At 44.8% G+C, this 14,543-nt stretch overlaps 1 protein-coding gene and 1 long non-coding RNA gene across 3 annotated transcripts; one reads left to right on the top strand and one right to left on the bottom strand.

Moving 5' to 3' along the window:
* Positions 1-4,615: 4,615 nt before the first annotated feature.
* Positions 4,616-14,339, bottom strand: C8H10orf143 (chromosome 8 C10orf143 homolog). Of its 2 annotated transcripts, XR_015289762.1 has the most exons (5): positions 14,119-14,268; positions 11,062-11,202; positions 10,226-10,291; positions 7,460-7,922; positions 4,616-7,354 (listed from the first exon to the last, which is right to left on the bottom strand). XR_015289762.1 is itself a non-coding variant. In XM_086899596.1 (4 exons), the coding sequence occupies exons 1-4, from the start codon at positions 14,185-14,187 to the stop codon at positions 7,893-7,895; spliced, it is 306 nt and encodes a 101-aa protein (XP_086755722.1). In that variant the 5' UTR covers positions 14,188-14,339; the 3' UTR covers positions 4,616-7,892. The 2 variants fall into 2 exon arrangements, 1 of the variants encoding a protein (XP_086755722.1); XM_086899596.1 differs by having other exon boundaries at positions 4,616-7,922; positions 14,119-14,339.
* LOC147651809 (uncharacterized) lies at positions 7,804-10,138 on the top strand. Its single transcript, XR_015289763.1, has 3 exons — positions 7,804-7,942; positions 8,232-8,310; positions 10,109-10,138. It is a non-coding gene; the product is annotated as an uncharacterized LOC147651809 (long non-coding RNA).
* Positions 14,340-14,543: the final 204 nt, after the last annotated feature.

The raw sequence follows: 14,543 nt of genomic DNA, 5'->3' as shown, positions 1-14,543 counted from the left end.
TGGGTGAAAATGGGAATGCAAAGTCTAGAGTCTTATTTTTCCTGATCCCCACGATTCTCTAATCTTATCAAATACACATTCCCGTATTCCAAGGCAGCCTGATAAAGCAGCTTGCTAGAAATAAGTTGCATTAGATTGTGTAGAGCACATTTTCCTAGGAAATCAAATTTCACAATCATGTTCTGGTGACATTTAGCCATTGCTTAGTACAGCAAGGGTTCCTTGGATATTTGAAACGCTGAGTCCTGTGGCAGCAGGAGCAGGGCAGGGATTGTCCTCCTGTGCCACCACAGGGACCTCGAGGGCTCACTCCAGCTCTGGGTCCTCACCCCAGGAGAGCTGGGAAGGGGCTGGAGCCTGGCCAGGGCAGGGAATGGAGCTGGGAAGGGGCTGGAGAATTCCTGAGGGAGCTGGAAAGGGGCTGGAGAATTCCTGAGGGAGCTGGGAAGGGGCTGGAGAATTCCTGAGGAGCTGGGAAGGGGCTGGAGAATTGCTGAGGAGCTGGGAAGGGGCTGGAGAATTCCTGAGGGAGCTGGGAAGGGGCTGGAGAATTCCTGAGGGAGCTGGGAAGGGGCTCAGGCTGGAGCAAAGGAGGCTCAGGGGGAATTTCTGGCTCTGCACAAGTCCCTGGCAGGAGGGGACAGCCGGGGGGATTTGGGATCTGCTCCCAGGGAACAGGGACAGGAGGAGAGGGAACAGCTCAGGATGGCCAGGGCAGGCTCAGGGGGGACAGCAGCAGGAATTTCCCCATGGAAAGGGAGCTCAGGCCTTGGCAGTGCCCAGGGAGGGTTGCAGTGCCCATCCCTGGAGGGGTCCCAGGAATTGCTGGAGGTGGCACTCAGGGCTGGGGGTGGGGACACGGTGGGGACGGGGCAGGGCTGGCACTGCCTGGATGGGAGGGATTTTCCAGCCCCAGGGATCCTGTCCATCCTTTTCCCCATCCCTGCTGTTCCCTGGCTCTGCAGCACGCTCCCTGCTCACCCTCTGGAGGGATCACTCCCCACTGCAGCCCAGATTCCCAGCAAATCCCAGATTCCAGAGGTTGCCTGGCCAGGCACAGCTGCAGAGGGAGCCTGGCTGTCCCTGTTTGTCTGGGAGTGGAGGTGCCTCCAGGTTCATAAATCTGTATGCAGTGGTAGGGGTTCTCTACCAGCAATTCATTTTAATTATGTGAGACATAAAAAGACCACCTACAGATGAGACAATACAGCTGTAAGATTCTCAAGGTTACTACGGGGAATACTTCATAACTGAAGTGTGTTTTCCCCGAGGAATTCGACTACCATTTGATTTAATTTTTAATTTTTACATTTTAATCAAAAATAGATCAAATGGTGGTGTTCTCCCCTGGGAACCATACTTCAGATACGAAGCAGTCCATGTTCCTTTTAAATATGTAAAGCTGCCATTTATGTATAACTCATGAATGACACCCCGTGTTGTAGGCAAGGATCAGCTGGTGATTTGGGGTTGTAGCAGCACCACCACCATCACCACACAGAGATGCCCACCTGGGGAGGGCCTGGGAGCTGTCCTGCCCATCCTGAGGGGAAGGAAGAGCCCCAGGGATGGAGGATTCCCCATGGATGGAGGATGCCCAGGGATGGATGGAGGATGCCCAAGGGATGGATGGAGGATGCCCAGGGATGGATGGAGGATGCCCCAGGGATGGAGGATGCCCAGGGATGGATGGAGGATGCCCAAGGGATGGATGGAGGATGCCCAGGGATGGATGGAGGATGCCCCAGGGATGAAGGATGCCCCAGGGATGGATGGAAGATTCCCAAGGGATGGATGGAGGATGCCCAGGGATGGATGGAGGATGCCCCAGGGATGGAGGATGCCCCATGGATGGAGGATTCCCCAGGGATGGATGGAGGATGCCCCAGGGATGGATGGAGGATGCCCCAGGGATGGATGGAGGATGCCCCAGGATGGATGGAGGATGCCCAGGGATGGATGGAGGATGCCCAGGGATGGATGGAGGATTCCCCAGGGATGGATGGAGGATGCCCAGGGATGGATGGAGGATGCCCCAGGGATGGAGGATGCCCAGGGATGGATGGAGGATGCCCCAGGGATGAAGGATGCCCCAGGGATGGATGGAAGATTCCCAAGGGATGGATGGAGGATGCCCAGGGATGGATGGAGGATGCCCCAGGGATGGAGGATGCCCCATGGATGGAGGATTCCCCAGGGATGGATGGAGGATGCCCCAGGGATGGATGGAGGATGCCCCAGGGATGGATGGAGGATGCCCCAGGGATGGATGGAGGATGCCCCAGGGATGGATGGAGGATGCCCCAGGGATGGAGGATTCCCAAGGGATGGATGGAGGATGCCCCAGGGATGGATGGAGGATGCCCAGGGATGGATGGAGGATGCCCAGGGATGGATGGAGGATTCCCCAGGGATGGATGGAGGATGCCCAGGGATGGATGGAGGATGCCCCAGGGATGGATGGAGGATGCCCCAGGGATGGAGGATGCCCCAGGGATGGAGGATGCCTCAGGGATGGATGGAGGATGCCCAGGGATGGATGGAGGATGCCCCATGGATGGATGGAGGATGCCCCAGGGATGGAGGATGCCCCAGGGATGGATGGAGGATGCCCCAGGGATGGATGGAGGATTCCCCAGGGATGGAGGATGCCCCAGGGATGGATGGAGGATGCCCCAGGGATGGATGGAGGATGCCCCAGGGATGGATGGAGGATGCCCCAGGGATGGAGGATGCCCCAGGGATGGATGGAGGATGCCCCAGGGATGGATGGAGGATTCCCCAGGGATGGAGGATGCCCCAGGGATGGATGGAGGATGCCCCAGGGATGGATGGAGGATGCCCCAGGGATGGATGGAGGATGCCCCAGGGATGGAGGATGCCCCAGGGATGGAGGATGCCTCAGGGATGGATGGAGGATTCCCCAGGGATGGATGGAGGATGCCCAGGGATGGATGGAGGATGCCCCAGGGATGGATGGAGGATGCCCAGGGATGGATGGAGGATGCCCCAGGGATGGATGGAGGATGCCCAGGGATGGATGGAGGATGCCCAGGGATGGATGGAGGATTCCCAAAGGATGGATGGAGGATACCCCAGGGATGGATGGAGGATGCCCCAGGGATGGAGGATGCCCCAGGGATGGAGGATGCCTCAGGGATGGATGGAGGATTCCCCAGGGATGGATGGAGGATGCCCAGGGATGGATGGAGGATGCCCCAGGGATGGATGGAGGATGCCCAGGGATGGATGGAGGATGCCCCAGGGATGGATGGAGGATGCCCAGGGATGGATGGAGGATGCCCAGGGATGGATGGAGGATTCCCAAAGGATGGATGGAGGATACCCCAGGGATGGATGGAGGATGCCCAGGGATGGATGGAGGATGCCCAGGGATGGATGGAGGATTCCCAAAGGATGGATGGAGGATACCCCAGGGATGGATGGAGGATGCCCAGGGATGGATGGAGGATGCCCAGGGATGGATGGAGGATGCCCAGGGATGGATGGAGGATGCCCCAGGGATGGATGGAGGATGCCCAGGGATCGATGGAGGATGCCCAGGGATGGAGGATGTGCTGATCCCATGTCCTGTGAACCAGGGGAGGAGCTGGGCTTGGCAAGGCAGGGTCAGGAGCAGAGTTTGGAACATCAGAGCCAAGCACAGACTGCAAAAAAACTTTGGATATTGGGAAAACTCCCTCCCAAAAAGGCCTGTCAGCCCTGGGAGGGCAGGAATGCCCATCCCTGGAGGGATTCCCAGCCCTGTGCATGTGGCACTCAGGGACACAGGCAGGGGTGGCCTGGGCACTGCTGGGATGGGCTGGGCTCGATGGTCTGAGAGCCTTTTCCAACCTAAACAATTCTGTGATTCGGCTGCACCTTCCTGGGGTTCTTTATTTTTCTGTGTTTTTAAGCACTGTGATCCCTGCTGGTTTGGAGTGCTGATGTCCCCAGGGCAGGGGCAGCTGCTGGAGGCCTGGCCAAGCCACTTGTCACCACTGGGAAATGTGGGAGAGAGGGAAGAAACCCGCAATTCCCAGGAAAAGTCACTTTGCCCAAAGCTCCACCCCCAGCCCAGTGGCCACACAGAGTTTGATGTGGAAAATGCCCGGTGTGAGGTTAATTTGGGAATTATCTGCAGCAGTCAGGGCAAGCACAGAGTTATTTATGTGTGCCTACAAGTCTGCTAACACAGGGTATCACACCACGCTCCCAGGGGAGCTGCAGAGGCTTTAAGCAGCTAATTTAGACATAAACACCACGGATTTTAAATCTATTCAATAAATCATAATATTTAAAATAAACAAAAATAAATTTGAATATATTAAGTGTATTCATTGCAACAAGTTAAGTCTTGGCTTGTCAGAATCCAGGTTGTCTTTAAACCCCACTTATCCCAATATTTTGATTTTCCACCTTTTTTTGGCAGTCAAGATGCCAAGTGGACTTGTAATTACCATCAAATAAATGAAGTGAGCAACTAAACCTGCTACAAAGATTTTACATGACAGAAATAATGTATTTCTTCTCCTCATCAGAGGTTTTATTTACCTTTATTCCTCAGCATCCTCAGAAATCACCCCTGGAATAACACAACCAGACAATTCCATGCTGCAGCCAAAGTGCTGTTTAATGCTTCTGCTTTTGTAAGGAACAATTTACAAAACACAAAGTTAAAAATAAGAATTAGATCCTTTAAACCTGAATTAAAAACAGGCCAGGGGCCTTTCTCTCTATGTACAGGTAAATAAAGCATCACTCTGGTTATTCTGTGTACAAACCACAGCAGTAGGAAATAGAAAGTTTCTGTATTTTTTCATCAAGAAAACAAAATTTCAGAGTTCTACAAGGCATAGAAAAATAGCTCTGTGGTTCCACTGCAGATTTGACACAAATCTGCTTTAAAGGAATATTCACTGCCCCAGCCTGTGCCAGCTTTATGATCCTGGAAAATCCCAAAATAAATTACAAACCTATCTATTTAAAAAAATATCACCATTAAAAGCCTTCAGTGGAGCAGACAATTAAACCCCAATTTGTTTCCAGCCTGACTGGTCTGAAAAAAGCACTCCTTGCCCTGCTGGGAAACACGGAGCAAGGAATCACATCCATGAGGAAAAGTTGGCTTTGGAATTTATCCAGGAGCATCTGCCTTCCCATTTGGGACAAAACTGGGGGATAATGAGGTGTCTGTGAGGGTTAAATGTGGTTTTATTCAGCTGGAGAGTCAGGGCAGCTGTGGGAACAGCTGGATGTGAATGCAGGGAGCAGCTCCGGGGGTTCCACCTGATTCCCACAGAGCAGAGCTGAAATGTGAATTTCTGCAGGTGCAGGGTGGGCAGAGCCTGGCACAGGGGCCCAGAGCAGCCCCTGGATCCCTGGCAGTGCCCAGGGCCAGGCTGGACATTGGGGCTGGAGCAGCTGGGACAGGGGAAGGTGCCCCAGGTGGAACTGCTGGAACAGCTTTAAGCTCCTTTCCAGCCCACAGCAGGCTGGAATTCTGCAAGGAAGAGGTGACTGGGATGGCTGGAGACGAGGGCAGTTCCCTTTCCACTGGCTGATCCCCTTTTTGCAGCTCCTTCCCAACACAGATGGGATTAGTAGGAGAACAGATTTCACTAATTCAAATTTCAGCATAGGCTTGCTCTGCTTTCCCTGTGTTCCTGGGGATCCCTGCTTGGGATCACCCCCCTCAGGGCCAGTGTCTGGAAAACATCTTTAGGAATTCCCAAATCCAGCCATCCCACCTGCAGGAGGCATTTGGGCCAGCTGGAGGATGTCCCTGCTCACCTGCAGAGCCAAAGGCAGGACCCAGAGCTCAGGAATCCCCAGTGCCGGGGGGAAAAGTGATCCCAAAAATCCCATTAAAATCCCCCAGCAGCTGGGACCAGCCCTGGGATTTACCACCACATCTCATGAAAAACGCTGTCAGAGCAGGAGGATTTAAAAGAACGTGGCACCAACCCCAGCAGGAGCAGAAGGAAAAGCAGGAAGGAAGCAGCTGGCTCTTGGCTTGACCCCAGGGCGGAGCAGATTCAAGTTTAAAGCAGAGGAAATATTGACACAGGTTATCTGTGAACCCCTGAACACGATAAAAATGGAGTTATTTAAGGAAAAAACACTTCTTTGCTTTGGCAATCCAGCTATTCCCTGTGTTCTCAGCTTGATCCCTCACTGTGGCCTGATGAATTCTGGCAGAAAACTCTCCTGCCACAGAATCTGAGGCCAGGTTTGGGATTCCCCTCTCTGAACACCTGAAATTTTGACTATTTTGGACCAAATTTTGACTATTTTGGACCAAATTTTGACTATTTTGGACCAAATTTTGACTATTTTTGACCAAATTTTGACCAGTCCTAATTGTTACTCGTCACACTTGAGGTTCTGAGTGATTTTGCAGGAAACAAACCCATTTAGCCCTTCATATTTAATCAGATATTTCAGCTTTTGCAGCAGAGAAACTGCTGTTTATCCACCTTTTCTTTTAAATACTGCTTTGATTTTAAAAAAGGCAAAGGAAAAAAAAAATTTAAAAGGCAAAGGTTAAATATAAAAATGTAAATTTTACATTGTAAAAATGTAAGGTAAAACAGGTATGTAAAAATGAATTCCCCAGGAATTCTGACCCACCAGATCTTGGTCTCAAGTATGTAAATACTAACTTAAAAATATTTATTCTTAATTTAACTAAAATTTTTATTGGCTTGGAGGAAACTTATTTATTTTAACCAAAACCTGAATGCCAATTAAGTGCAGATTGGACTAATTTCCTTATGTGTTACTTAGTTAAATTCAGTATTTATGTGATATTCCTTTATTTAATGAGAATATCTCCTTAAGAACACAATTCAGTGCCAGCTCCAGCTGCACACACAACGTGGGAAGGATTCAAGGACTGCAAAAAAACCTTTGCCTGAGGATTCTGCAGCCTGATAACCCCCAAAATTCACCTTTCAGAGGTTAATTAACCAGTCATTAAATTAGTGCCAGAAAAAACCTGCTGGATGATGAGGTCAAGCCTTTTTAAACAGATTTTTTTTGGGGGGGGGAATTTAAATGTAAGCTTCAATGGGATTTTTCCTGGATTTCACAGCTGCAAAGCCACTTAAAAACTAAAATTTGTGTCCTCCCATTCCTGCCTGTGGCCCTGCACAAGGAGGGTTTTCCAAAGGAGCATTTTCCAAGGGATCCAGGACTGTTGGGAAAACCTTTGGAATCAAAACAGCCCCTGGCCCAGCCCCAGGTGAAGCCTGGGCCCAAGGCCAGCTCAACTTAACCAGTCCAAAACATGAAATCAGCCTTTTTTTGTTCTTTTTTAGACAATTCTGAGCTATCTAAACATGAAATCAGCCTTTTTTTGTCCTTTTTAAATGAATTCTGAGCTACCTAAACATGAAATCAGCCTTTTTTTGTTTCTTTTTAGAAAATTCTGAGCTATCTAAACATGAAATCAGACTTTTCTTGTCCTTTTTAGACAATTCTGAGCTATCTAAACATGAAATCAGCCTTTTTTTGTCCTTTTTAGACAATTCTGAGCTATCTAAACATGAAATCAGCCTTTTTTTGTCCTTTTTAGACAATTCTGAGCTATCTAAACATGAAATCAGCCTTTTTTTGTCCTTTTTAAATGAATTCTGAGCTACCTAAACATGAAATCAGCCTTTTTTTGTCCTTTTTAGACAAATTCTGAGCTATCTAAACATGAAATCAGCCTTTTTTTGTCCTTTTTAGACAAATTCTGAGCTCCCTGAGGAGCAGCAGAGTTTTGAACAGGTGTAAAACATCAGCTAAAGGAGGCCTGAGTGTCCCCAGGGCAGGATCCAGGATCCAGCTGCATCCTCAGGCTCCCAGCAGGAATTCAGGGCTGCTCCTCTGCCCCAGCTCCGTTTCTAGAAGCCCAGGATGTGACTGAAGTGGCCCTGCAATGACAACATTTCAGGTCACTGCAAAGGAGTTTCAGTCTTCCCTTTCCAAATTTTTATTTTTATTTTATTTATTTTAAAAAATGTTGAATTTTTTTTTATTTATTTATTTTTGCAAATATTAATTTTATTTTAAAATTTCAACTCCATAATATGAAATTAATTAAGGAAAAATTTAAGGGAGAAGCTCTGCAAGGGCTCTGGATTTTTGTGGTCCTACCCTGAGTTTTGAAATTGAAAGCACTGAGCACTCAAAGTGCAAATCTTTAATTTTGATGTTCCACTTGTTTTCCTTGTTTCTCACAGCTGCCACAGGAAAACATTTCAAAGTGAATAAAACAGGTCCAGACAGCCCCAAACTCCACAGATCAATGTTCTGGAAAAGGTCAGTGTTACCTTCTCCAGTTTTTATCCAAGTTCCTCAACAGGCCAGAGTTAAAAACCTGATTTTAGTCAGGCTGATGTGCCTTGCACTAGAAATGGTGTTACTTGAATCCATTACTATTATTATTATTATTATTATTATTATTATTATTATTATTATTATTCCTTATATTTATCATTATTATTATCGTTATCTTTATTATTATCATCTTTATTATTATCTTTATCTTTTTACTATCATTATTATTACTATTATTTTCATTATTATTATTATTACTATTATTACTATTATTATTACTATTATTGTTATTAATCCTTATCTTTATCTTTATCATTATTATTATTGTTATCTTTATTATTATCATCATCTTTATATTTATATTTATCTTTATTATAATCATTATTATTATCATTATAATTATCATTATTATTATTATTCTTTATCCTTATCTTTATTGTTATTATCATTATCATATCGTTATTATTATTATTATCTTTATCTTTTTATTATCATTATTATTACTATTATTTTTATTATTATTACTACTATTATTACTATTATTATTATTACTATTATTGTTATTAATCCTTATCTTTATCATTATTGTTATCTTTATTATTATCATCTTTATATTTATCTTTATTATAATCGTTATTACTATCATTATAATTACCATTATTATTATTATTCTTTATCCTTATCTTTATTGTTATTATTATCGTTATCATATCGTTATTATTATCTTTATCTTTTTATTATGATTATTACTATTATTATTATTATTATTATTACTATTACTATTATTATTACTATTATTGTTATTAATCCTTATCTTTATCTTTATCATTATTATTATTGTTATCTTTATTATTAGCATCTTTATATTTATCTTTATATTTATCTTTATTATAATAGTTATTATTATTATTATTATTAATCCTTATCTTTATCTTTATTGTTATTATTATTATTTTTATATTTATCTTTATGATTATCATTATGATCATTATCATTATTATTATTCTTTATTTACTATAAATTTAATATTTATTAATTTATTTATCAATTATTATTTATATTTAATTATTTATATTTATATTTATATTTATATTTATATTTATATTTAATATCCAATTACATTAAAAAAAAAAAAAAAGGAGATAGAATGACTTTCCTGAATATTTAGTTATGATCCAGTAAATAAAGAACAACTAAAATTGGGGTAGAGGAAATGTTATGTCATTGTTTCCTTCTTCTTCTTCTTTATTTACTTTGTTTACTTGTTTATTTTTTCATTTTCTTGTTTATTTACTTGTTTATTTTCTTGTTTATTTTCTTATTTTCTTGTCTATTTTCTTGTTTATTTTCTTATTTTTTTGTTTATTTTCTTGTCTATTTTCTTGTTTATTTTCTTATTTTCTTGTTTATTTTCTTGTCTATTTTCTTGTTTATTTTCTTATTTTCTTGTCTATTTTCTTGTTTATTTTCTTATTTTCTTGTTTATTTACTTGTCTATTTTCTTGTTTATTTTCTTATTTTCTTGTTTATTTTCTTGTCTATTTTCTTGTTTATTTTCTTATTTTCTTGTCTATTTTCTTGTTTATTTTCTTATTTTCTTGTTTATTTTCTTGTCTATTTTCTTGTTTGTTTTCTTGTTTATTTACTTCCCAAATTCTGCTTTTTAAGAGAGAATTTGAAAAATGTGTTGAGCATCTCCAGATTCTCCAGCTGCTGCTGGAAATATTAATTTGTGCTCTGCTGAAATGCTAAATCCACCTCCTTTACTTTTAATTCCCAGCCTTTATTCCTGAGCAGTGCCCTTGTGGAGGTTGGTAACTTCACGTTTTATGGTTTTAATTCTGGGGAATAAGTCCCAGCCTTTTTTTAGCCCCAAAAAGCAGATTCCCACACTCACAGATTCTCCAGCAACACATCTCGGGCAGGGCTGGGAAATGCCTCTGTTCCCATGATTTTCCAAAACCTGAGGAACAAAACCAGACACAAATCCATCAAAAAATTGAAACAAAAAAGAAGAAGAAGAAAAAAAAGGCAATTATTTACAATTATTATAAAATGTATTTTATATAATATATATTATTACATATATTTTTATATATAATATTATGTAAAATAATGTAACACAATATAATGCAATATAATATAATATAATATAATATAATATAATATAATGCAATATAATATATAATTATATAATATAATACAATATAATGCAATATAATGTAATATAATGTAAAATTATGTAAAATAATGTAATGCAATATAATGCAATATAATATAATGCAATATAATATAATGCAATATAATGCAATATAATGCAATATAATGCAATATAATATAATGCAATATAATATAATATAATATAATATAATATAATATAATATAATGCAATATAATGCAATATAATATAATGCAATATAATATAATACAATATAATGCAATATAATGCAATATAATGCAATATAATATAATGCAATATAATATAATATAATATAATATAATATAATATAATATAATATAATATAATATAATATAATATAATATAATATAATATAATATAACAACATAACATAACATAGTATAATATATATAATATTTAATATGTTATTATATATTATAATATAACATAGTGTAATATAATACAATAACATAACATAGTATAATATATACAATATTTAATATATTATTATAAAATGCATTTGTGAAGTGATTGAAGTGACAGTGGGAACTCACTGTGGAATTCTGCTTTGTCTTTGCAGCCCAGGGAGCAGAGCCAGGGAGGAATTTCTGCCTGGAATCCAGATCCATGGCACAGTCCCTGAGCTGGGCAGCAGCCTCCCGTGGGATGGTGTCCAGCAGTCTGCACACTCGCTTCTGGAACACACAAAAGCAACATTTACATCTCACTGCAAGGCACAGCACCCCAATTCTGGGATTTTCCTGCTTCCCAAGGATGCCACATCCACTGGGAACAACACCAGGGTGATGATGGGCCATGAGGCATCGGCCACAAGCCCAAGATTTTGGATTTCCCAGTGCCCCTCGTGCTGGGAGCAGGAATTGTGCATCTCCCACCTCTCTGTGCCTCCTTCCACAACATCCCGCTGGGAAAAGGCATCCCTCAGCCTGCATCCCAGCAGGGATGGGATGGGCTTCAGCAGGGGAGCTGTGTGCAAGGAGTCATTAACCCAGAATTGTTTAATTAAAGCTGTCCTTCCTGAGCTCTGGCACCCAGGGATGTCCCGAGGGCTGAGCGAGCCCTCACAGGAGCAGCGCTTCCCAAAAACACTGCCCTGGGAACTGGGCATCCAGGGAAATCCAGGGAATGTGAATCCAGGGAAAAAACACCTGGAAACCTTCAGAACATCCCTGGCCTGGGACTGCCCGTGGAAAGGGAGGCTGTCCCAAATCCCAGGGTTCCTTGGATAACACAACCATGGGCATTACAAACCTGGCCCAGATTTAGAGCCTGAATTCCAAAGAGATACTCACACACCTGGGATATTTTTGCCAAACAAACTTTGCTTAAGGAATCCCAAGATTCCTTCTCTTTCTCCAGCACGTGATTTCCCAGGAAGATGTGCTGGCACAGAACTAGCAGACTACTGAAGCACAGAAATGAAATTTAAACTTGGGATAAGTTATGAGAAACCAAAAATGGATCAATGCACCAGGAACCTCAGGGGAAACGGCTGGGATGGGATCACCAGGAAGGGAGGCAGGATATCGGGGTGGGAAGGGAATCCAAAAGTGAAATATGCACTGTGGTAAGAAAGGGAATAATGGAATAAAAGTCTGGGGAGATCCTCCAGATCCCTGAGATTGCTTCCCACTGGGAAAATGTCCTCTGCTGCTGGAGAACTCCTCCTTCATTGCAGGGAAAGGCAAAGTGCAGCAGAAAACTGGGAATATGTGTGAAATGAGAGGGAAGAGGGAAAAATTACTCAGTGGCACACACCAGATGGAATTTGGTTCAAAATAAAATTAAAAATAAACTCCAGGTATTGTTCTGGGGGACACTGCTTGGTGTCAGGAATTCAGAGAAACTCATCACACCAATGCCACCCTGGGGGAGCTTCCTGCTCCAGGGAAAACCCCAGGCTCTGGAATCCTCTCTCAGGGAAGAAGGAATCTCTGCATCCACGCTGCCTGTGCAGGACCCAGGGAGCCTGTGATGGACAGGGATCAGCGAGCTCCCTGTTCCAAAGGCAGGCAGGGATTGCATCCAAGGCTCTGCTCCTCTTAGGGAATGATCCAGCAGCTCAGGGGGATGAGCAGGGGACAAGCAGCAGGCAGGGAGCAGATCTCTCTGCAGGGAAGCCTCTCACTTTCCTGTCCAGCTGGGGAATAAAGAGCTCAGGGATGACACCAAGCTGGTGCCAAACCCAGCTCCACTGGACACCCAACCTGAAGGAGCTGTGGGAAAAGTTCTGCTCGTTTGTTGGGCTGTTTTGGGTACAATTTTAAAGATTTTCTCTGAAGTTTAAATGTTCTTGTCATGCATTTTCTGCTTTTTGAGCCCGTTTTTAAAGCCAGGCTGCCCCACAGAGCCCAGCTCTCCTTGGAGCAGCCCCACTGGATTCCCTTTGGAATGATGGCCCTGTGGAGATGCTCCTTGCTTTTCTCCCTGTGGAAAGATGGCTCTGTTTGGGAAAGCAGAGGGAATGTGAGATCCATGCAGATCCACCTGGGAAACTCTACCTGAAGATCAGTCCAAACCACACTGGGAGCTCTGGCCTTGAAAATCTGATACTGCTCTAAGTCCAAAAGCCTTAAAATCCAACTTTCCAACCCAAACCAGGCTGGGATTCTGATTCCTCTCTGTCATCTTGGAGCCAGAAGAGCAGATATAGATGGAATTAGTGAGGCTGCCTGGTAAAGAGGGTTTCAGCCAGAAAGAAAGAAAAATTAAAAAAGGAAAAAGAAAAAAAGGAACAAAAAATGAAAAGAAAAAAAAAAGGGGGGGAAGAAAAAAGGGAAAAGAAAAACAAAGGGAGGAAAAGGAAAAAGAAAAACGGGAAAGGAAAGAAGGGGAAAACAGGTGAAAAGGAAAAAAGGGAAAGAAAAAAAGGGAAAGAAAAAAGGGAAAGAGTAATTAAAAAGGAATAAAGGAAAAGGAAGAAAGAAAAAAAGGGAAAAACAAAAAAATTCAAAAGGAAAAAAGGAATTTAGACATTAAAAAAAAAAAAGAAAATAAAACGAAAAAGAGGAAAAGAAAACGGGGATGAGAACACGTGGAAAAAGAAAAGATGGAAAACAGAAAAAAAGAGAAAAACCCCCAAAGCCTCTTGAGCTCCATCCCTGAACCGGCACCAGCCGCGACACGGCCCGGGCGGCGAGGGGAGCCGGGTCCCGGTCCCATTCCCGGTCCTGGTCCTGGTCCCATTCCCGTTCCCATTCCCGGTCCCATTCCCGGTCCCGGTCCCATTCCCGGTCCCATTCCCGGTCCCATTCCCATTCCCGGTCCCATTCCCGGTCCCATTCCCATTCCCGGTCCCATTCCCGGTCCCATTCCCGGTCCCGGTCCCGATTCCCGGTCCCGATTCCCGGTCCCATTCCCATTCCCGGTCCCGATTCCCGGTCCCATTCCCGGTCCCGGTCCCATTCCCGGTCCCATTCCCGGTCCCATTCCCGGTCCCGGTCCCATTCCCGGTCCCATTCCCGGTCCCATTCCCGGTCCCGGTCCCATTCCCGGTCCCATTCCCGGTCCCGGTCCCGGTCCCATTCCCATTCCCGGTCCCGGTCCCATTCCCGGTCCCATTCCCGGTCCCGGTCCCATTCCCGACTCACACATTCCGGCTCCCCGGTTCCCCCCGGCCCGAGCGCCCCGCGCCGGCCCCGCAGCGGCACCGCGGCCATGGCAGCACCGGAACCGGCCCTGGAACCGCCCCGGAACCGCCCCGGAACCGCCCCGGAACCGCCCCGGAACCGGCACCGCCCCCGGAACCGCCCCGGAACCGGGAACCGCCCCGGAACCGCCCCCGGCACCGGGAACCGCCTCCGGAACCGGCCCTGGAACCGGCCCTGGAACCGCCCCGGAACCGCCCCGGAACCGGCACCGCCCCCGGAACCGGCCCTGGAACCGGGAACCGCCCCGGAACCGGCCCTGGAACCGGGAACCGCCCCCGGCACCGCCCCCGGAACCGGCCCTGGAACCGGGATCCTCCCCCGGAACCGCCCCTGGAACCGGCACCGCCCCGGAACCGGCCCTGGAA

Source organism: Cyanistes caeruleus, chromosome 8 (genome assembly GCF_971803275.1).
Source record: "Cyanistes caeruleus chromosome 8, bCyaCae1.hap1.1, whole genome shotgun sequence".
Lineage (NCBI taxonomy): Eukaryota > Metazoa > Chordata > Aves > Passeriformes > Paridae > Cyanistes > Cyanistes caeruleus.
Note: the sequence above shows the minus strand (reverse complement) of the source record. Positions and strands in the feature narration are given on the sequence as shown.

Coding starts and splice junctions, on each gene's coding strand:
- C8H10orf143 (XM_086899596.1), bottom strand. CDS start 14,187: ATGGCCGCGGTGCCGCTGCGGGGCCGGCGCGGGGCGCTCGGGCCGGGG. Junction 11,203..14,118: donor GAACCGGGGAGCCGGAATGT/GTGAGTCGGGAA, acceptor TGTGTGTTCCAG/AAGCGAGTGTGCAGACTGCT. Junction 10,292..11,061: donor AGACAAAGCAGAATTCCACA/GTGAGTTCCCAC, acceptor TTTGTTCCTCAG/GTTTTGGAAAATCATGGGAA.